At 43.4% G+C, this 23,506-nt stretch overlaps 1 protein-coding gene across 2 annotated transcripts in view; it reads right to left on the bottom strand.

Annotated features, from left to right (window-relative positions):
* The window catches only part of USP43 (ubiquitin specific peptidase 43), a 55,170-nt gene that overhangs the window by 6,426 nt on the left and 25,238 nt on the right, over positions 1-23,506 (bottom strand). Inside the window, exons 4-14 of one of the 2 annotated variants that reach the window (XM_037494259.2) lie at positions 20,835-20,927; positions 19,425-19,560; positions 15,591-15,726; positions 14,592-14,727; positions 12,418-12,529; positions 8,013-8,116; positions 5,636-5,713; positions 4,776-4,902; positions 4,322-4,670; positions 1,937-2,095; positions 803-967 (exon numbers count right to left, since the gene is read on the bottom strand). In XM_037494259.2, coding sequence (XP_037350156.1) covers positions 803-967; positions 1,937-2,095; positions 4,322-4,670; positions 4,776-4,902; positions 5,636-5,713; positions 8,013-8,116; positions 12,418-12,529; positions 14,592-14,727; positions 15,591-15,726; positions 19,425-19,560; positions 20,835-20,927 — 1,595 coding nt within the window. The remainder of the gene's footprint in view (positions 1-802; positions 968-1,936; positions 2,096-4,321; positions 4,671-4,775; positions 4,903-5,635; positions 5,714-8,012; positions 8,117-12,417; positions 12,530-14,591; positions 14,728-15,590; positions 15,727-19,424; positions 19,561-20,834; positions 20,928-23,506) is intronic. The other variant, XM_037494260.2, reaches the window with a different exon arrangement.

Raw genomic sequence — 23,506 nt, 5'->3', positions numbered from 1 at the left:
AAAAAAAATGTAACACACTATCAGAAACTAAGTAAAACTAACTTAGAAGAAGGGTTCACAAAACAAAAGGGGAGGGCAAAATGACAGCAGGCAAAAAGTTGGTAGAACGACATGTCCAGACTTCAAACTATACCATAAATTCATAAAAGTTGAAACAGCATAGTAAATCTTCCCTAATATCAAAGGAATGACCTACACGCTCAAAATTCCCCACCAGGCCTCCACTGCACTTGGAATGAAATGCAAACTTCATCCCCTGGGTCAAAGCATGCCATGGCCCTGCCAGTGCTGACCTATCACTGTCCTCCTCATCCACTCTCAGCTGCTCCCAGCTCTGGTCTCTCCTGCCCCTCACACATGTCCATGCAGTCCCGCTCAGGGCCTTCACCCCACCAGCAGCACACCCCGGGATTCTACACGACTCACCCACTCAGTTCTCTGCTCCATGGTGACCACCTGGAAAAGCAGCACTCGAAACCTGACTCCCCACACCCACCCTTACTCCTCGGTGTTTTACTCTTCCCCTTATGCCCACTACTCAACACCATTACATTCATACACTTGTTGTCGTCCTCTCTCTCAACAGTAAGCTCCAGAGAACACAGAAAGGATGCTGGTGACCGGAAAGTCACCCAAAACCCAATTTGAGTGAAGAATAAACCTCTCCTAATGACTGCCTCTCTATACACAAGGCCAAGAGGTGCCAGTACTTTCGCTAAGATGAGGAACAGTGGTTGTTAGAGAAAATGAAAACAAAATCAGCAAACCTAGCCCACATACCTTTGTATGTGATCAAACGTACCTTTTTCCTGACTGGAGACACCGTTTGTGAAAACAGGAGAGTCGGGCACCTGGGGGTGGGAGGAGGCAGGGGCTGAGCTCCAAGACAGCACGCTTCCCTGGGTACTACAGTCATTGCTCCCGAGCCTCAGCAGCCAGTGATCAGATAAGGAAGAGCTGGTGGAACCTGGGGAGGAAGCACAGAGCGCAGGTTGGACCCAAGTACACCCCTGCGGGGCCGCAAAGGATGCTCATGGCCACGCTCCCGACCCCATCCCCTGGAACTACAGGTCCAGAGAAGAATTACAGCAGTGGAAGGTAATGACCAGAGGTGAAACCTGCAAGTGAGTAACCAAGTGATCAAGCTGAACATTTTATAGGAAGGCATTTGGGCCCAGGGGCTGGATGGTGCGGGGGATGGGGGGGGAATGAGGTTCATGAGTGTAGAAATGCTTTTTTTCATAAAATTACTTGTCATCAACTCCAGTTTTCTAAACATGGTTTATTGTCATTCTTCTTTCTATGTCTGTCTTCTGTAAAAGAAAGGCAGACTGCATTAGGGTTGATTTAGACTTGGTGGGGCAGCTTGGTTTTATTTGGTCACCTCCTACAATTATGGGGGAGAGGGGTGTTGGGAAATCTGAATAATTAAAAAAGAACTGGCCAAAGAATGGCTAGTTTTCAAAGTGAAAAAAAAAAATCACATTAAAAAAAGGTTAACTTTGATCTTTTTTTCCCCTCTAGACATCCAAACAAGTCTGAGATTATCTAATAGGCCTATTGTGGAATGTGGTTGAGTAGCCACATTTCCTGCAAAAGCCTGGCCCTCCCTTTCTAATAGGACCGGTGCAGGTCTATATTGCACAAGGTTAATTCAAATCTAGTTTGATATGAATGAGACTAGAAATATGGAATTTCACACCACCAAGTGCCACCTGTCACAGACAGAGAAATTACGTTTTCCCCTTTCTTGGATTTCGGTTTGTCCATCCTGCATCCTCACAAATGAAATACTAGACTGTAGCACCCCAAACTCTGTAGCAACAGCCAGAACCCCCTCTTTCAGATCCTTGCTTGCTCCTGGTGTTTGCTGTGCAACTAATCATCTCTCCAGTCCTTAGAGAGACACCCCAAATCCCCCTCTTGTAGCGCCTACCTCTCATGGAGCTGCTGGCCGACCAGAGAGGGATGCTGTTCCGTTTCTGATAAAATAGGATGTAAGCCCCTCGGGTATTGACCTCATCTTCTAGAAGCGGTTCCACTGTGCTATCATCATAACTGTACCACTGACCATCCAGAGAGTTCCGGCAGTAGGCTGCAAAGGGTCAAACATCAAGTCCCAATTATTGGAGCCTCAAAAAGCAGGAAGATATCTCCCCCTGGCATAGCTGAAAAGTGAACATACTTGTAAACAGAATGAGGAAGTTGGTCCACTTCTGACCAAAGGCATTTTGTCTGACCAAAGGATCAAACAGTCCTACTACCAGATTCTCAATATATGACGTTAATTTAAGTAGCATCCTTCTATTGCAGGCATTGCTCAGGAAAATCTCCAACAAAAGTTAATTAGCCAGACAATAACATCAACGTTCACTCCATTTCTTATAAGAAGCTTCAAAATGCACATTTCTGACTCAGTAGGCAATGAAAACATGCAGTTGGGATTACGGCATACTTCTATCATACCTAAGAACTAAAGTGAAAACTTTAAGAAAAAGTTCATAAGGGGGCCTCCCCGGTGGTGCAGCGGTTGAGCGCTGGGTTGCGAGGCTGCCCTCAGCCTCCGCAGCACTGGTTCGGTCCCCGGCCACTGGCGAGGGTCCCACAAAAAAAAAAAAAAAAAAGTTCATAAGGAAGATTTTCACCACCTTCCAGACAATCATAACAAAATGCTCTTTGCCTACCTTCCACATCTCAGTGAATGATACCCTAACCCACCAATCTAGCAGTCAGTCAACTTTTTCTGTCATGGGCCAAATAACAAATATTTTAGGCTTTGCAGGTCACATAAGGTCTCTGCCAAATATTCTTTTTGCTCATCACCTTTTTTTACCACCTTTTTAAAGTGCAAAACCATTTTTAATTACTGGGCTACACAAAATCAGGTGTTAGGTTGGATTTGGCTCATGGGCCATAGTTTGCAGACCCCTGCACTAACCTCTGTCAGGTTCCCCAGAATTCATCTTTGCTCTTCTCTTTCCCTTCTCTTCCCATCCTACACCCAACCCCAAAGCCAGTCTTACTGCTTCTACTTCCACAAGTGTCTTCAATATCCTGATTGTTACCACCTGAGTCCTAGGCAATTCGACCTCTCACTTGAGCCCCCAAAACATTCTCCTTAATGGAATGCCAACTTGCATTCTTATTCCTTTCATTCAGTTCTCCACAGAGCAGAGCTACTACCTCAGTTGTAAACTACATTATGTCTTTACTCCTCTGTCTAAAATCTATTAATGGCTTCTCATCACCCTTTGGAAAAAATGCAAACTCTTGTCCATGGCTTACAGTATCTTCTGATCCAACCCTGCCTACTTCTCCAGCCCCATCTTGTGCTACTTACCCCACAGTCACTGCACTTCACTTCAGGCATGACAGGTTTTCATCAGTTCTTAAACACACCAAACTATTTCTGCCTCAGGGCCTTTGCACATGCTAGTAGTGCTGCCCATGACACTCTTTCTACCATTATTCACATGGCTAGTTCTACCTCACCCTTTAGCTCTTCACAGAAATGTAACATCCTCAGTGCAGTCTTATCCTATCTCAGACACAATCAATCAGTCACCTTTTCATAATGCCAGGTAGCTAAAGTGACAAGCACCTTTGTATCATCTGTGTCTGAAATTTCGTATCTTCCTTGTTCATCACTTCCCTGTTCAGCACCTAGCACGGGGCCTGGCATAAAATGGCTACTTAACAAAGATTTGTTAAGGAAAGAAGGAGCGATGATCCTGGATTTCTATGTAGTCCAGTGTGTTTAAAAGATGCAAGTATATCAATACACTGTTCAAAGTACATAGTGCACGTTTCAAAAGGTGAAATATTTTAAAGCATTTTCTCAAAAACTGAAGTCATTCATATTATTCTAGAATGGAATAAACAAAGGTATATGGTTATGAGTAACTGAATGAGTGGCCCAGCTACTTGTTTCTACCTTTCTACTGGTCTACTTCTCTTAAGTGTCTCTGAAGGATAATTAAATGTACCCCACAGATAAAAAAATACTAAATCTGATTTTTAAGAAAAGGGTCCTTGTGCTGAATCACCAGTGATTCTTTCGGTTCCAACAATTATCCATTTATATTTGATATGGTCAAAATTCCAGGCTGTCACTAACTTTGTGTTCTCTCCACTGACCTAACACAAGTCCACAGCTTGAACCAGGCCCCTTCCCTCTACCAGATGCCTGGTGTGTGGCCGGGGAGGCATCAGCATGATCAAGTGCTGAGCTCAGCATTCCAAGAGACTCTTGTCTTGTTGAGGCCCAGGCCACAGCCATAACATGTGCCAAGGCAGGCAGAGGTCAAGAGGCAAAGCTCACCTGTGTAATGCCCACCTTGCAGACTGCCGTGGTGGTTGCAGACGGCATACAAGTCATACAGGAAGTTCAGTGGGTAGCTGGAGGGCAGGTAGGCTGGCTGCTTCCAAGAAGGCCGGGGGCCCTGAGTGTGCGGGGGGCTGGTGCTTCTCTGAGCCACGTGGGGAGCCATGTCGAGGCCAGAGAGTGGAAACTTCACCAGCGTTGATAGCTTGTTTCTTCTCTCGCCCACTTGGCAGAACCTCTTGAGGTGGATGATGAGGATGTCAGGCAGAGTCCACAGGCTCAGCTTCACCATGCCCTGCTGCAGGGCTTTGCAGTGGGGGCATTTCCATGCATCATCCTGGGCTAGCTGCAAAGGAAGTGGGGACTGTGAGGCCCTTCAAGGGAACTGACCAATCCCCTGACAGATAGCCAGCCCCCTTCCCTAGTAGAGAGTGGACCCCTAGGATGAGACCTGCTCTTCCTTGGTGTAGAACTGAAAACATTCGTCTAAGGTGCAGCTGTGCTGCTGGTGCGCCTGTTGCTGTCGCCACACACTGTCTGCATCCTGGACCCGCTCCTCCTGGAGACTCCCGAACAGGCTGCCGGAGAGGAAACCAAGGCATTCAGGGCTCTGCAATCCTCGGGAGGCTAAACCCAAGTTTCTGCTCAGCAAAGAGGTATCGCCAGGCAGGCAAAGGCACCTCATACGTAGCCTGACATATGCAAACTCAGTTCTACCAGAACTCCCCATCTCCCTCACTGGCTCCATGGTGGACCAAATCCTTGGCTTACTCATCTCTGTGTCCTCATCCCAGAGCACCTAGGAGATTAGATACTTGCTGGACTGCACAGTGTCCTTTTTCAAAGTAAGGTGGGAGCACTCAGTGCCACAGAGGCAATGATTAAAAGTGCAGACTCAAGTCAGAGAGCCTGAATTTCAATCTTGGCTCTGACATGTAGAAGCTGTGTGACACTAAGCATTGTTTAACCTCTCTGTGCCTCAGTCTCCACATCTGAAAATGTGGCTTATAGACATGATCCCCTTCCAGGGTGTGATGAAGGCTAACTAAAGTACATACGCGTAAATGCTCAGAGGCACTGGCACAGGAGTAGGTAAGTGACACACAACCATTTCCCACCATTGCTGTTATCACTACAACATCACCCACCATCATCATCATGACTGCCCTTAGTGTTTCTATGCAGACTATTGGCATTGGGCATCTCAGAAGAATGGACGACATGGCACAAGGAGGCAGGCGCCCTGCCCTGCAGTCACATGGGGGAAATCACAGTCTGGCCCCCAGATGGAGTCAGACTCGCTGCACTCACCGCTCCTTGATGCAGCTGTCCCACTCCACGGCCAGTTTGACATGTGGGGGGCCTCCAGGCCTCCTGAGGTGCAAAGCCCTGAGGAGACAAGGGAGCCCATCAGAAAGCACAGAGCGCCCTTCCTCTATCTTAGGGGCCAGTGGTCTGCCTCCAGCCCCAGGACTAATGCTGCAAATGGAAATGCCTAAAACCACGTGTAAACCCAGGTCAGATATCTGGGACTGGTTGTTTCCTAAAGACTCCATTCTAAGTCCACTGCTGAATGCTCTCTCCTCACCTGTTTAGGAGCTCAGGAGCACTAAGGATTTACTGCAAGGACACAGCTCCTCTCTCCCAGTGCAGCCCCAGCTACCTTCTCAGTGTCTAGAGTGCAGGTCCATTTGATTGTCCTGCACAATACTCAGTTCCTGACACTGCCTAAGATGAGCTGCCGGCTGTTCCTTCACTATATAGGCACAGCTGATGAAATCATCGGTCATCGGTGATTGACTGAACTTCCAGCCTCTCCCGTCCCTGAAGGTATGGGAAGGAGAAGAGGGAGGATTGAATTTCCAACCCTCTAATCACAGGATTGGTTCTCCCAGCAATCAGGCCCTCACTTTTCCAAAGTCAGCTTATGAACGTAAATCTGAGTACAGCTGAAAAGGGCTTGTTATGAATATCAAGACACCTTTATTGTTCTCATCACTTAGGCACAAATATCAAATATCACTTAGATATCACAAATTAAAAAGGGTTTTAGAAGCTCTATGTCAGAAATAAGGAGAAGACCAAGATTTTTATTATAAGTCACTGTATCACACCTGCATTCTGCATACAGTTTCAGTCAATCAAGCCAGGAAATCAAAGAACATTATTGAAGACTTTGCATTTATGGGAAAATGGGCAGAACTCCTGAGCCATTCATTTATAGGGCAACTGCCTCTCAAATACTGGCCTGGCCCTTGAGTGGGTTTGCAAGGCGTGGAGGCAGGCACATGTAGACTTAGGTGTCACAGCCACCAGAAATTGCAGTCATAGTCTACAATCTCTCAGCCATAGTCTACAATCTACTAGAGGTTGGGTTGGGGGTCAATGGTTCAGAGGTAGAATTTTCACCTATCCTGGAGGTTGAATTCACTAGCATGGCCTAATTGAATGAATTTGGGTTTTTCAGTCAGATCAATCTGGGTTCAAATTCAGGCTCAACGTCTATGTTTACTGCAGTATTATTTACAATAGCCAAGATACGGAAACAACCCAAATACCTCCAAACAGACGAATGGATCAAAAAATTGTGGTATATCTACTGTAGGGTAAGGAAAATTGTCGGGCTTTTCTGCCCTCCCGCCATCAGGATAGATGATGGATCCTTGCAGTCCTGAATGCATGCCTGATGGCGGGCACCTGGAATAGGGTGTGGGCATAGGTAGATGGGATTCACCTAGGCTGAGACTGGGCTTTTAAGGGCGGCATCACAGGGACGCCAGGAGAAGCCAAAAGAGAAGCAGAGAGAGAAGCAAGAGAAGCAGAAGCTGAGAAAAGGCCAGAGAGCCCAGAGTGAAGACCTGCTGGGGGCTGGGAGGCCTGCCAGCCTACCGGCCCCCCAGCACCCCTTCCTGCTGTGTACCTGGTAATCCCAATAAAGACCTGCAAAAAACCACTGAGGACTCTGACTCCTCCTTTACCCAGTCTCCTGGATCATAGAAAACCTGCACTGTGGTATTCCTGCCCTCTACACTACACAATGGAATATTACTTGCCAATCAAATAAGACGAACTCATGCCATTTGCAGCAATGTGGATGGAGCCGGAAGGGATTATGCTGGCCAAAATAAGTCAGAAGAAGAAAGATGAATGTTGGAGGTTTTCACTTATATGCAGAATGTAGAGAAACCAAACAAAAGATTAAGAAAAAAGATAAAGCCAGGAAGCTGACCATACATCTGAGGCACATAGCAAAGGAGGGGGTGGGAAAGGGATCAAAACGGGAGGGAAGAGCACAGGGACTTGGTGATGGTTCACAGGTGATATGGTGGCAGGAGAACTATACCTCAGGGGAGAAACCAATTACTTCACCAAAATGAACACTGATATAATAAAATAAATAAATAATTCAGCCTCAGCCATGAATGGGCTATGTAACTGTGAGCAAGTGAATCTCTGGGAAACTCAGTGTCCCTTCACGTTTGAAGTGGCCATCACTGTACCTCTCTAGACATAAGTCTGAAAAGCACAGAATGTGTGTGAGGATCTGAGACAGTGACTGGAGAGGTAAGTGGCCCAGAGGAGCTAAGATTGTAATTAATTTAATTTTATTGACACATAGCCTAGTCTAGTGGGAGTCTAGTCAAGTATGGGCCTATTCATTTCTGCACCAAATCTGAGTGACCCTTACCTGTCAACTGCCCAGTGGCAGAGGGGCCGACTGTCCTGTGGGGACAAGTAGCTGCATGGCGCAGAGAGCCCCACAACCCGGATGGAAAACAGTGACCCCGGGTTCTGCCAAGACAAAAACAGAGGCACCAGTCATCATCCAGGCTGACTTACTAGAATCTTCAGTGGACAGAAATTACTCCAAAAATATAGTTTTTTTACTGTTTATTTTGAATATTTCTTTAATATTCAAATCTAAAGAGAAAAGGATTTTGTTTTTTTGAGAAGATAAAATATAGTGACCTAATACTGTTCAACACATTAAACTTTCCAACACAAAGAAAATGGTGCTTTTAAATAACTTGTTATTATTTGAAGCAGATACTAGTACATGAATGGAAAAGCACCAGCTATCTTAATAAAGCATTAATAGGTAACTTATTATATTTTATTAAGATTATTATCATCACACAGTTGCCAAAAGGAAGCAATTATCTAAAAGGAAGTTAGAGTATATTTTACATATAATTAAAATAAATATGTACTTCAAAATAATCCACATAAAGAAATACTACCTAGGTTTTTATTCGAAGATAAGCATCTTTTTAACGTTCTAACTTTTCTGAAATTGAAACATATCTTAAACATCATTATTCACAATAGTCAAAAGGTGAAAGTAACCCATCGTCATCAGCAGGTAGTATGTATGTACCACAGAATATTATTCAGCCTTAAAAGGGGAGGAAACTCTTACACATGCTACAACATGGGTGAACCTTGAAAATATTTTTGCTTAGTGGTAAAAGCTGAAACAGAAGGGTAAATACTGTGTGATTCTCTTATATGAAGTACCCAGAGTAGGCAAATTCATAGAGAGAAAAAGAATGGGAAGAAAAGGAAGACTAGAGGTTACCACAAACTATATGGTAGGGGATGGGGAGTCACTTAATGAGGTATAGAGTTTTTTGGGGGGGATGATGAAAATTTGGGGGTATAGATAGTAGCAATTATTGTGTAACACAGTGAATATGATTAATGTACACTTAAATGGTTCAATAAACCAACATTATATATTCTTTGCCACACATTTTTAAAAATCTCAATAGACTCTCCAATAAAGGAAAAACAGTTCTTAAAATGATCATTGATGAACTTGAATATAACTAGAAAAATCCAATTTTCTTCCAAATTCTGACAAAGAGAAAAGACATCTTTTAGGGTAAATGAGTAAAAATCAGGCTTTTTTTTACACCCTCCCACTATTAGCGTCTATGGCCAGCACCTGTGGATTTGCAACCCTCCTGTGATTGTGGCCTCCTGGGCCCAGATTGTGGCCACCTGGACCCAGAGAGATGGGGCATGCATGTATGCAAATGGAAACACCTGTGCCTAGGGGCGAGGGGATATAAAGCCAGCTTCACTCTGAGATGGGGGAGAACACCAGAGAAATGATGAGAGGGAAAGCTGGTTTGTTGCCTGATTGAGCATGAAAGGCCTATAAAAAAATCCATGGAAGGCTCCAAAATTCTTTTTTCATCCGTGAGAACTGACAATGAACTTACCCGGCCTGGGATGGGTTCCTGGGTGAACTGGTGGTGGGAATTTTATAGGGAATACACAATGATGTAAAAGATATAAATAAAAAATATAAAATTGAAAAATAAAAATCACTGATAAAATATAGGATGAATTCAGAGAGAGGAAAAAGAGGGAAATATTATATATAATTCCAGGAGAGAGGAACAGCAAGTGGGAAGGCAGCATGACCCACAACACTCAGCTGTGAGTGGGGGCAGGCCGTGGCAGCTGATGTGTGCAGGCAGCAGTGGGACCAAGGTTGAAAAGGGAAACCAGAGCCTGGCTGCAGAGAGCCTCAAGTGTCAAGTGCAGGTGTGTCCATCTACCTGGACTAAAACCACATGCTGGTTGACATGAAGCTTCAACAAAGACAAAAATCAGGGTTTGGAAGCAAGCTGACTTTAGGGACTTGGTTTTAGGTCTCACCAAAGAAGGATGTATTTCCTAAAGAGACCTAACAACCCACCTGTTCTGCTCCCCACTCTGTCTCTGGTGCATCCTCTCCCCCTCCCCACACCTCTGGCCTGTACCCCAGTTCTTATATGCATAAATAAACCTTTAAAAAAAAGACTTACTGTAGGGTAAATAATTGCCAGGCTTTTCTGCCCTCCTGCCATCAGCATTGATGATGGACCCCTGTGGTCCTTAATGCATGCCTGATGGTGGACACTTGGAGTAGGGTGTATGTAGGTGGGATACACCTAGGCTAAGACTGGGCTTATAAGGGTGTCACAGTGATGCCAACAGAGCAAAAGAGAGGCAGAGGCCATGAGAGAACACCGGAGAGCCCAGAAATAGTGAAGACTTGCACCCCTGCCTGCTGTGTAAATCCCAATAAAAGCCTGAAAAAGTCACCAAGGGCTCCTGGACTCTCTCCTTCACCCATCTGCTCAGGTCATAGAGATCCTGCCCCTAAATTTACTTAAATCTGAGGAGGGTGCTACTTTTCCTGGCACCCCTGACTGAGCCTTGCTGTTTGAAGGGTAACATAATCAACATAATCAGGCCACCTAGTTTGCATGGAAACAGCTTACCCTTGTCTGCTCACAAAGAAAATTCACAAAGTGACCATAAAAATGTTTTGGCGATGATAAATCTTTTTTCACAATTCAAGTAAATTTTATTCTGTCCAGAAAACTGGTTCTTTGTTAAGAGGCACTTTCCTGTCCTCTGTTCTTGGCAAGGAAAATTCTCCTTAGAGCCTTGAATATATGTTCACAACTTTTAGTCTCTTTAGTTCACCACTGCAAATTCTAAATGTATTCTTTTCAAATAATTACCACACAGAGCTAGTATTTAATAATAAATAATATGAAAAGCATTATGGGTTAAGTAAACAGGCTAGCCTGGGAACCTTAGGACCACTCAGAACGTATTATTCCTACAGAAAATTATGCCCAACCATCATTTCATATAGCAGTGAATCTGCAGGAAAGCATCAATAGCTGACTTGGAGGTTGCCTCTTAGAATTTTGCTGGCCCCACTAATGGTCTGATTGGTCTCTAAAATCAAAATGACTGTGGGAGAGCAGAGGTAAAAGCACACATGGGACCAAGTGGAGAATCAGGACAGCTGAGTTAAATGTGCCCACGAAAGTGGTTTCATCCACTTTCAACAATCAGGAGCACAGGGTTTGGGGGAAGGCTGGAGTTAGTACTAGAGGTTCTGACCTACTTAGAAAGAAGTTAGTTTCTAATCTGGGCACTGCAGTGCAAACAGCAATATCCTTTAGAGTTAAAAGATGGTACAAATGTAGAAAAAGTCTTGAACAAGGTGATATTTGGTATAAATCCTGAATCAGATATATAGTTTTCCCTGAGCAGGAAGGAACTGAATCATAAAGAACAACCTGTGAAATAAGGCTGGTACATTCCCCAAATAAGAAGTTCTTACTAAGAGAAAAGTTGGAGTTAAACAAAATTCTGCTATTTTTCTGTCCCTAAAAAAGTTCAGTGTCTGTGCCAGGCAGTCATTAGAATAGTTTCTGATGCTATAGAACCTAAAAGGGGTGATTTGAGACTATGTTGGTTTCAAGTAGAAACTACCAATCTGATGATAAATGTGCAAGACAAAGAGATGTTTTCCCTTGTGTTTTTTTTTTTAAAGCATATTTTTTAAAAGGTTTATTTATTTATACAAGAACTGGGGTACAGGTCAGAGGTGCGGGAGGATAAGAGAATTCACCAGAGACAGAGCGGGGAGAAGAACAGGCAGACAGACTGAAAGCACTACTGAGAGGAGCAGCGGGCAAGACAGGAGAGGTCTGCCGCACCATGTAGGAATCTCCCTGGCCGGCCGGGAATCGCACCTGCGCTGCAGAGGCTGTGGACAGCTTCACAGTGTGGCGTTCAACCCGCTGTGCCACTGGGGAAGCCCTTCCCTTGAATTTTTAATCTCAGTTTTCAAACCAGGGTCAAGATTATTTTAATATCTAGATTTTCATATTGGGACATCAATTTTAATTTTCCACCGAAATCATATCTCAAGTCCCTTAAAATTTTGGATCTAAAAGTTTCAATTTCAATGTTACAATGAACTCTCCTCTAGAAATATCTTAAGTAGACCATTTGTATTCAAAACTGAGAATAATAATGTAAATCTACTCTTTATTCCAATGGTGTTTTTAAAGATTTGATGGAAAAAAGTGCCATGTGCAAAAGGTATTTTGTAATGCCACAAAGGGTGAAAGCACAGGCCATGAAATCGTCACTTCCTAGCACATAAATCAACATTGCTTTCGACAATGTGAAGGCTCTCATAAACAGCAAATTCTTGTCTCTCCTGAGCTACCCCTAGATTCCTACTCCCACCCACCTCCCTGCACGCACACACATGCACACACACTGACCTGTATGGAGGCCTCACTCCTCATGAGATAGCGGACCTTACTGAGAATGCATTGCTGGAGCTGGGGCCAGGAGATGGCTCTGTCTTCCCTTATCAGAAAAGGTGGTCCAAACCTGAAAAATCCAAAGAAATTTATTTCATAAAGGAAAAACCAGTTATATTTATCAGTCATGAGCACTAGTTCCACTCATGCACTCCACTCATTGGATAAGAGTTAAGCACCAAGCACCACACAGAACTGCCCATCAGAGAACCCACTGCATGTTAGGGTAGAAACAGGGGTCAGAGATGCAAAGGCGAAAACAGACATTACAATGTAACAGATGGCTCCAGATGATTACCCGGCAGGAAACTCTTCCCCACAATAGAAAGTAAACTACAGAACCTGGAGCCGGAGAAAAGGAAACCAGAAATAAACCCAGAGGGGACATGGTCCAGTTGACACATTGATGGCTTTATGCGCCGGGAATATTCTCTTAACTGGGAGGGTTTTCCAAATCCCAACCTAATGAGCTGTTGCTGTCCACTCCAGCTCTGCCATGGGGACTGCCAAATCACTGACCATTGCAGGTTCCCTGGCCACACTGAGCCAGGTTGTGTGTCAAGTCAATGGATAAGAATGTGAAAGTATTGACTACACTTTGCTAAAACACAGCACAAAAATGAGGTGGTAAATATGGACGGGCAGGGTCACAGGTGTCCACTGTTATGCACCTTACCCTCGGCAGTCAGGCACCCAGGTTGCTCCCATTTTTTCAATTTAAACAATGCTGACTATGTCAGGAACTACACGTATTCTTGTACCTGTACTTCTGAATGCCCATCACAATTGTTGCTTTGGGATGAGGCTCCAGAAATGGAAATGTGAGACCAGAAAAGCCACACCAATTTACCTGTAGAGCCTATGCCCCAATCCCTTAACATTTGTCCAGAGGTAGTGTCAGTGATTTTTTAAAGTCCTTTCACAATCTATAAGGTTTAGAATTGCATCTCACTATTACAATCAGAATTGCTTCTACTAGTGAGGTTGAATATTTCTTCCTGTGCTTATGTTTCTTCTGTGAACCATTTTACTAAAGAATGTTTCCCTCACTAATTGAGAACAAGGTTTTAAATGTTGGATACCCATCCTTCACCTGTCACATGATATAAATATTTTTCCTTATTTGTGCTTTGCCTTTCAAATTTGTGTGTAGTTTAAAATATTCAGTGTATTGAAGACATAACTTTTTTCTTTATAGTCTTCTGCCTAAAGTGTTAAACTAGTCCTTTACCCCTAAGACACAAATATTCCCCTACATTATCCAGGAAATTTTATGGCTTCCTTTTCTATATTTACCTCCCTAATCAATCTGAAATTTAAGCATGTGAATTTATGGTGGGAATAAAAAGTTGATAGAGAAAATGAAAAGAAATCAGTTGACCCAGTCTTACTTACTGATTAATTCATTAACTTAGTACTAATATAAAATACAACTTTTATCACATAATACTTAAATATAATTTGACCTATTATGTTTCATTGATTTAAGTATATATTCCTCTGTTTTAATAATTAAGACTATCCTGGTTCATTGGAGCCATCCCTCTTCTTCCTTTATCCCTCTCAGTATTTTCTGCCTATTATAAGTTTATTATTGCAGATTAATCTTAGAGACATTTTATCAATCTAAAATTTTTGGTAGAAGTTATATCTTTTAAGCATTTTATTGGGACTATATAAGAAAATTATCTTTTTTTTATATTTGTTATGTAATCAGTCACAATCCTAAATTCTCAATAGTAATAATCACATTCCAATTCTTAATTCTTTGGAAAGATCTCAATATAATCTGCAAATAGTGGTAATTTTATCTCCTCTTTTCTCATGGTCAGTTTCTTTTCCTTGTATTACTGTACCGCCCTGGCCTTACAATACAGTATAATAGTGATGAGGGCAATAATTAATCCTGAAATTAATAGGAATATCTCCCATGCTTAATTGTTAAGGAAGATATCAGCCATCTGCTTAAGGCAATTATTTCTGATTGTCTTGCTCAGAATACCCTCTTCCCTATTCCTAGATGATTAAACTTGATACTGTTTAATTTTATCAACTTAGAATTATTCTAGACAGAATTCCAAGTACATACAAATCCCAGACATCATGTATAAAGAGCATAAAGTTAAACATACCTGCTAGCCTGCTGCCCTGACCCCATCAAGTTACAGAAGAGGATTAGCACCTTGTTCTCACTACAGGCAGACAGGGGCAATCGCTGACCCTCACGGGCAGCCAAGCGTGGGGACACAGACAGACCAGATGCACGAGCTGGAGGGAGAGAATTACATTTGAACATTTAAAGGAGCCCCTTCCCTGGGTCAGAGCCCTGGCTTCTCTGGCCTACTCTTTCTCTTGGAGCACCTACTAACCCACCATTGGGAGACACTGCAACAATTTAACTTCAAAATAAGGGCAGGGATTTTAATTAACACTTCTTAAAGCCAGAGCCTCCCTGGTGGCGCAAGGCATTAAGACGCAGCCTATGAAGCTATCCGCAGCCACTGCAGCATGAGTTCAATCCCCGGCCAGGGAAGTGACCCATATGGTGCAGCAGACCTCTCCTGACTCACCCACTGCTCCCCTCAGCAGTGTATTTCAGTAGATCCTCCTGTTCTGCTCCCCACTCTATCTCTGGTGAATCCTCTCACCCCCTGCATCTCTGGCCTGCACCCCAGCTCTTGTATGCATAAATAAATAAATCTTGGAAAAAAAAAAAACAAAAAAAAAACAAAAACCACGTCTCAAAGCCAACCTGAAAAATACTCCAGGTGATTTTGGTTGCTTGTAGGCCTTGATCAGAGCCACAGAGTAGCCCCCCCATGCCCAACTTAGAATATCAACATGAGGAGTGCACAGAGAAGGTAAGCATCTTTAGCATTGTGGAAGCGCAGGTATTGGACTATCCTTTAACAAATTCTCCAGGTGATTCATCCTCACTAAGGTTTTAAGAACCCCTGTATTTATTGAATAATTTTTAATAATCAACCATCTGTATACCAAATATTGGAGAAAACAAGCTTGAGAGTTCCGAGTACTGAAAATAAATGTCTTATCCCTCAGTGTCCGATGAATACCCTCTCAAACTGATAAATCCCAGTACCCACATAAAATTATGCAAAGCACTACAGTACCTGAGAGTGTCTCCTGGCCAAGTTGTGGAGGAGCTTGAAAGGCATACACGTTATCTCCCTCGGCAATAGTGTTCAAGTCTTCCTCATCAAAGAAAGACCTCTGGAATCCACTGGGATGTAGTTCAACCAAAATCACCTGGAATGAGAAGGATCATTTTCCCTCTTGATTTCTCAAAAGGAATTTAACACTTAAGAAATCTAAAAGTAACTAGAGTCTTAAACCTCTCTTTTACCCTTACTTTGCTCTTAAGTGATAAGTGCTACTTATTTTTAGTAATAGAACACAGTAGGTATAATAATTAGGTTGATCACAGACATCTCAAATACAGCATTAGAGTAGCAATGTGCTGAGGGAAGGATTGGGGCAATAAAATTAAAAATCTAAAGATTTATATACTCAGCTGAGCTACCATACAAAAATGAGAATTAAGCTCTCTACAAATAAAACATGAGAGAGTTTAACATGGACACAGATCTCCACTGAAAAGAACTTCTAAAATATTATTGTCATCTTTTTTCATAGTATGTCATACATGGAAAGTATTTTCATGAGATACTGAGGAGGGCGTCAGAAGAAATTGGTCTTTCAGTGAAGGGGGAGAGCTGGCTGCCTAGAGGGCCCTGACTGCTCTAGACCCAGCTATGTCGCCTTCAGTGTAACAGCCCTTTGAGGGAATCAACCTCTCAGCATACGGAACCCACATAAGCAATGCTGGCTGGGAAAGTCTCTTGTAAAAGACACATTTCAGGATTAAAAAACAAACAAATTGAGTCCAGAAGGAAAACCTGAGTTGTAAGGCAAAATGATGAAGCATAGAAAATGGTAAACATTGGTACATATAAACATGCATTGACTCTATAAATCTATACTGACAACTATTACTGCTACCACAGCAGGGAGAATGGAGAAGAGGGATTAAAGTACAACATCCATCTACAATATCTAAATCAAAAGAGAAATGAAAGCATAGAGATGCTTGTGTTATCTGTGAAGACTGACAGAAGACTTTGCTAATTATCTATGTTGACTTTTTAATGATAATCACTAAAAGTATATAAATCTACATGTTCTGGGCCTCCCCGGTGGTGCAGCAGGTTGAGCGCAGCACTGTGAAGCTGTCTGCAGCCTCTGCAGCATGGGTTTGATTCCCGGCTGGTCAGGGAGCTACCCACACGGCGTGGCAGACCTCTCCTGTCTCACCCACTGCTCCCCTCAGCAGTGTTTTTGGTCCACCTGCCTGTTCTGTTTCCCACTCTGTCTCTGGTGAATTCTCTCACCCTCCCAAGCAAGCTCTGGCCTGTACCCCAGTTCTTGTACAAATAAAATAAATCTTTTAAAAAGCCAATATCGGGCCTCCCCGGTGGTGCAGCGGTTGAGCGCTGGGTTGAGAAGCTGCCCGCGGCCTCTGCGACGCCGGTTCGATCCCCGGCTGCTTCCCGGCCACCGGAGGAGGGTCCCGCATGGCGCGCAGACCTCTCCTGCCGCCCGCTGCTCCCCTCAGCAGTGTACTTCGGTCCTTCTGCCTGCTCTCTCCCCGCTCTGGCTCTGGTGAATTCTCTCACCCTCCCGCGCTTCTGACTGTACCCAGTGCATGTATAAACAAGAAAGAAAGAAAGAAAGAAAGAAAACATGCCTCTATAAAAAAAAATAAATAAATAAATAAATAAAAAAAAATAAAAAGCCAATATCATTTTAAAAGTAAATAAATAACTAAATGTACGTGTTCTAAACCAAAGAGATCAAACAAGAGAAACTGCTCAATCCAAAAGAAGCAGTAAAGGGAACAAAGAAACAAAGGAAAATCAGTACAAAAAGAAAGCATAAATGCTAGAAATGAATCCATGTATATCCATGATTATAGACAATATAAACGGGACAAACTTGCCAGTTAAAACAAAACATCAAAATAGATTTTAAGTTCCATTCAAAGCACCCACCCCTACAGGTAGGAATTCCAAGTGATTCCTATCTCCTAACCTATCACGCTTCTCAAATTCCTGACAGTGGTTTTACTTTCTTAATTATGCAGACTCTACACCTCTCAGACCTCCTCCTTTCGCTCTTCTGCTATTTTTTCCAAGACTCTCACCCACTGTCCTTCTCTCTTTCTCTCTCTCTCTCTCTCTCCAAAGGTCCACATAAAGTCCTTTAGAATTTGCAAGACACGATACACATTTTTTTTTTCCCATTTGAGAGCCTTATAAAAATGGTGATAGAGATCAGAGGGACTGATTGGTTGGGGCAGGGGGGAGCCCACTGAGGTGATAGAAAGGCTCAGTAATTGTGGTAATGACACAGGTGGATGCACATGTAAAAATCCAACAAACTGGGCCTCCCTGGTGGCGCAGCGGTTGAGCGCTGGGTTGCGAAGCTGCCCGCAGCCTCTGCAGCACCGGTTCGATCCCCGGCTGCTCCCCGGCCACCAGAGGAGGGTCCCACATGGCGTGCAGACCTCTCCTGCTGCCCGCTGCTCCCCTCAGCAGTGTACTTTGGTCCTTCTGCCTGCTCTGCTCCCCGCTCTGGCTCTGGTGAATTCTCTCACCCTCCCGCGCTTCTGACTGTACACAGTGCTTGTATAAAATAAATAAATAAATCTTTAAAAAAAAAAAATTAAATAAAAAAAAGAATCTTTAAAAAAAAAAATCCAACAAACTATAACCTCAAGATATGTGTACTTATTATATGCATGTTATTCCTTAACAGAAAATGTTAAAATATTTTTTAATTTGAAAAAAATCCCAAAAGATCACCAAGGAAGTATAAAATCTCCATTTTACAGTTAAAGAAACAGAACAAATTTCTTTGACCAACATTAGAAAACTAGAAAGTGACTGATTGACAATCAGAACCCTAATCCAAACCTTTCCCATTATGCCACATTGCTTCTCACCGAGGTCACCCAATAAAAGTACATCATATCCATCTCTGGGCCTCCCCGGTGGCGCAGCAGTTGAGCGCTGGGTTGAGAAGCTGCCCGCGGCCTCTGCGGCGCCGGTTTGATCCCCGGCTGCTCCCCGGCCGCCGGAGGAGGGTCCCACATGGCATGCAGACCTCTCCCACCGCCCGCTGCTCCCCTCAGCAGTGTACTTTGGTCCTTCTGCCTGCTCTGCTCCCTACTCTGGCTCTGGTGGATTCTCTCACCCTCCAGTGCTTCTGACTGTACCCAGTGCTTGTATAAACAAACAAACAAATAAATAATACATGCCTCTTTAAAAAATAAAATAAAATAAGTACATCATATCCATCTCTGTCTCCCTCAAATCGTCCCTTCTTACAAATCTTCGATTCCCTTGATACTTTCATTTGTTGTCCATTCAGTATCCTAGTTTATATTCTCAGGAGGGAAGACATACAGTAGTGGCTCAGACTCTGAAGTCAAAACATCCATATCAATTCCTGGCTAAGCCAATTACCAGCTGTGTGACCTTGAGTAGGTCAGTTAACCTCTCAGTGCCTCTTCTTTGCTCACAGTAAAGAGAGATAACTATTATACCTACTTGACAGGATGTTTATGAGTATTACACTAGCAATGAATATAAAGTTTACAGCCTGCACCCAGTATGACTGAGGGCTAGCTATTGTTGAAATTATGGTGATCATGATCCTAATCACCTTCTTGGAAGACAGTGGTGGTGTCCTTTTCTGGTTTCTATAAATGCAGGGAGTGGTCAAGACCCAGACATCACAGACACCAGGGACTACTAATCGAGTAGAAACTCATGAGTCACCCTCGAGTCACCTTGGAACCAGAAATTAGCCTAATCAGCCCAGACAGCTAGCCCAGTTAGCATTCTGTCACCCAGTGACCAGACCCCGGTGCAATTCTGTCACACCTCATCCGTAGGGGCACCGCCTTCCTCTGCCACCATCTTCCTCAGGGCTGCCACTGTGCTGAGGATCGGCACCGCCAGGCCAACCCTCAGGAACCTCTGGCTCTTAGAAGGGAAGACCAAGGTGACGCTCAAGAATCTGGAAAATAGGAAGGAGGCCAAACCCTTAAAGGACTGACATGAATTGTGGCAATACCATTTCATTTGGGTTAGTTCAGCGCTTAGGCTAACCTTAGTTTTTCGGTTGGGTCACTGCACTTCAGGTATGCTGTCACCAGGTGGCAGTGGAGAGCCAAATCTCCAAAGGGGATTGCTAAGACTGCTTTTTCAGAGTTAAAAATAAATCCTATTTGATTAAGAATGGATCACAGGGTTCTGTTTGATAAATAGATCATCTTAAGCAAAAACAAACTTCAAAGTTTGAAAAATAAAGCAGTTGAGCTTCTTCCATATGATTCAATAAGCTTTTCATATTGAAATTTTCCTTTTAGTGTACACAGCACTCCTGCCCCCCAACCTCTCTAGCTCCACTTCCTGCTATGCCCACCAGCATTACTATTCTAGCTCCTGGTTCTCCAGTTCTACACCTAATTCATACAGGTAATTAATTGGTAGAGACAGGATTTGAACCTGGACCATTTGGCTCCAGTGTCAGTGGTCGTGACCACTGTGCTATATAGCATCAGACTAGAAATCTGAGGTCACATCAGCAGACATCATCTGATAGTATCACTGATAAGCATATAAGCCTCTGTTATATTGTGGCATAGATGATTAGCAATACAGAATTCAGAGCAGGAAGGGGATTCAGTTGCCAGGAAAGGCTTAATGAAGATGTCATGTCATTACATGCTAAATAAAGATAGGGGGATTTCAACAAGCAGAGGGTGAGAGAAATGATATTTATAGAGCTGTTGAATGCAAGAAGAAATACTGCCACCTCAATGCCAGTGCAGGCATCCAAACAGGAGCTCACTAAAATGCTATGATGGCGACATTGGTCAGTTGCCTTACTGTTAAGTCCTGGGCTTCTGCAAAGCCTTCACGATGTACCTCTTCATTCTAGAGTCAAATCCTGCCACCCTCTTAGCCAATCTTATACCCTTTTCTCTTATTTCTCATCTCCTCCAACAGTTTTTTTTTTTTTTTCTCCTTAAGAATATCTTTTCCCTACATCTTTCCAAAGGAAAAAAAGATTTGGAGACAAAGCAAGGAAGAGTCAGTGACAGATTTTCTCCATCCTACCCCTGTCTGACCAAGTGATACGGATTGGCCCAGGCCAGCTTCCAAATAGGCCAAAGCCTGGAAAGACAACAGCATTATTTATAAGAAAAAATAGCAGACACAGGGTAAGGAGCTCCCCAGTAAGGAATGAGGATGGAAGCAAGTTCTCCGGGCGCGACACTCACATACCTTGTCTGGCGCAAGGGGATAGGAAGTGACACACACAGGAAGGGATCAAAGGTGTTGCTCTGTTTCAGGCAGTGAGGACAGGTCAAGGAAGATCTGTGAGGGCAAAGGAGAGATCTTAAAGTTTAATCACACTGAAACAATTGGATGAGCTCTTAAAAAGTTTCAATATAAAAATGTTATTGTGAGCCTCCTTGGCGGCACAAGGGTTAAGATGCAACCTGTGAAGCCCTCCACAGCCACTGCAGCACGAGTTCAATCCCTGGCCAGGGAGGTGACCCTGGTGCAGCAGACCTCTCCTGTCTTGCCCGCTGCTCCCCTCAGCAGTATATCTCAGTAGATACGCCTGTTCTGCTCCCCACTCTGTCTCTGGTGAATCCTTTCACCCTCCACATCTCTGGCTTATATCCCAGTTCTTATATACATAAATAAATCTTTTTTTAAAAATGCTATTGCATGGGACACCTGCATATATAGTCCAAAAATTTACGAGTTAAGAAAATAAACAAATTTAATTTAAAAAACCTGAAAACAGGTATTCAAGCAAATACTTGTAGACAAATATTTGGAGCAGCATTATTTGCAACAGCCAGTGGGTGAAAACAGCCCAAATATCCACCAGTGGGTAAATGAGTAAACACAATGTAGTACATTTGGTGGATCCCCAAGCAGTTAAATATGGAATTACTCTGTAATTACATGATGGAATATTATTCAGCCAAAAGGAGGAAGTCCTCTACAGGCTACAAACATGGGTGAACCTCAAAAACACTAAGCTAAGTAAGAAACAAACACAAAAGGCCACATAGTTTCAGATTCCGTTTATATGCAATATCCAGATCGGGCAAAGCCATGAGACAGAAAGCAAATTGGTGGTTGAGGGGTGCTGGGAGAGAGAGAAATTGGGGGCTGATTGTGGGCACAATCTTTTGGGGTAACAGAAATGTTTAGGAGCTAGAAAAAGGTGGTAGCTGTGCACTGAGTGTGCGTGCCGCTGAATCATACACTTTAAAATGAGTAAGTCTACGTTATATGACTGTCACCTCAATTCTTTTAAAAGAAAAAAAAAGCAGTTAATCGCTCATATTAGTGCATTCGGTATGGGGAAGGAAATACTAACCCCTCCAAACAGAAGCATAGAGTGCCAACTTTCAAACTGGAAGAGATCTCAGGACCATCTATTACCCTGGTTCAGGTTCCCTCTCTACCCCAGAATCCCACGGGAAGCTTTTTTTTTTAAATGTAGATGTCTAAGCATTATCCCCAACTCACCCCTCACCACACTCCCCAAGATTCTGTTTGAGGGGCATGAGAAGAGGTGCAGGTATTGATAGTAAAAAAAAAGGAAAAAAAAACAGGTGCCATTCAGGTATAGCCCAGGCATTGATTGACATTGCCCAACTTCCCTATTGTACTGAAAAAACAAAGCTCAGAAAAATGGCAGCTAACAGTAACAGGTAATATTACTAAGCATTTCTAAGAACTGGACATAAAGGGCCCCCCTGGGGGCACAGGGGTTAAAAATCTCAGCACTATCAAGCTATTACCAGCCATGAATTCCATCCCTGGCCAGGTTGCTAACCCACATGGCACAGCAGACCTCTCCTGTCTCGCCCGCTGCTCCCCTCAGCAGTGTGTTTCAGTCAGTCTGCCTGTTCTGTTCCCCACTCTGTCTGGTGAATCCTCTCACCCCCCACACCTCTGGCCTGTACCCCAGTTCTTGTATGCATAAATAAAAATAAATCTTAAAAAAAAACTGGACATAGAACTGGGCATTATATATATATTAAGTCATTTGCTACCCAATATAATCAGAATCAACCCAATTTTACAGAGAAGAAAACCAAAACAAGAAAGAAAGTAACTTGGTCAAGAATGCACAGCTTCTAAGTGGCAGAGCCAGGCAGGCTCAGGCTCCAAAGTCTACACTCATCGTCATTTATAGAGTCTCCAGTACAAGTGAGGAAGTGAGTAAGGCACCAATTGTTTCAGAACAGATAGACATATAGTTTACTCACATTCTAGAAACTCTTCTAAATTTAACACTCCCTTACTTTAGCAAATATCTCTGAAAGTAAAGCACTCCTTTTATATCCTACGTGGGTACTCCAATTTTAGTTCCTTCATTGTATAATACACACCCTATTTTTTCAAGATGTAAGAGATCTGGGGATGCCCCATTCACTCCCTTGGGGGTGGGGAACAATACCAATGACACCCATCCTCTCACCACCAGACAGCACCAGGGAAAGTCAGCAGTGAAGCTGGAGCTGCTATCAGAACCAGGTTTCCTGAGTCTCTCGGGAGGGCGTGTCCTGCTTGAATGGCTTTCTGATCAACCAGGGACAAACAAGAAAACTGAGGTTCTCAGGATGCTGCCTAAGGCGCCCCTAAGTGATCTGTTCATGGTTCTCTCAGATGCAAGTTAACAGAACACCCACTATGACTTCAGATTTCAAACAGACCCCAGGAATCACCGATCATTCTAAATGCCTCTGCTAAAATTCCCTTTAGGAGAAAAATCACAGTGATGTTTTAGTTTAAAAAAAAAAAAAGTATATGAGACAGTGAGCTCCAGTCTGCCTGGGGATCTGACGTGTGTGGCGTCTCCTCTGCCACCCCATTTCTCTTCCAACTCTTCCCCACCTTCATCCTATCAGGTACCTTCACATAGC

Source organism: Talpa occidentalis, unplaced genomic scaffold (genome assembly GCF_014898055.3).
Source record: "Talpa occidentalis isolate TD23 unplaced genomic scaffold, MPIMG_talOcc4v2.1 talOcc4.7, whole genome shotgun sequence".
In the NCBI taxonomy this organism is placed as follows: Eukaryota; Metazoa; Chordata; class Mammalia; order Eulipotyphla; family Talpidae; genus Talpa; species Talpa occidentalis.
Note: the sequence above shows the minus strand (reverse complement) of the source record. Positions and strands in the feature narration are given on the sequence as shown.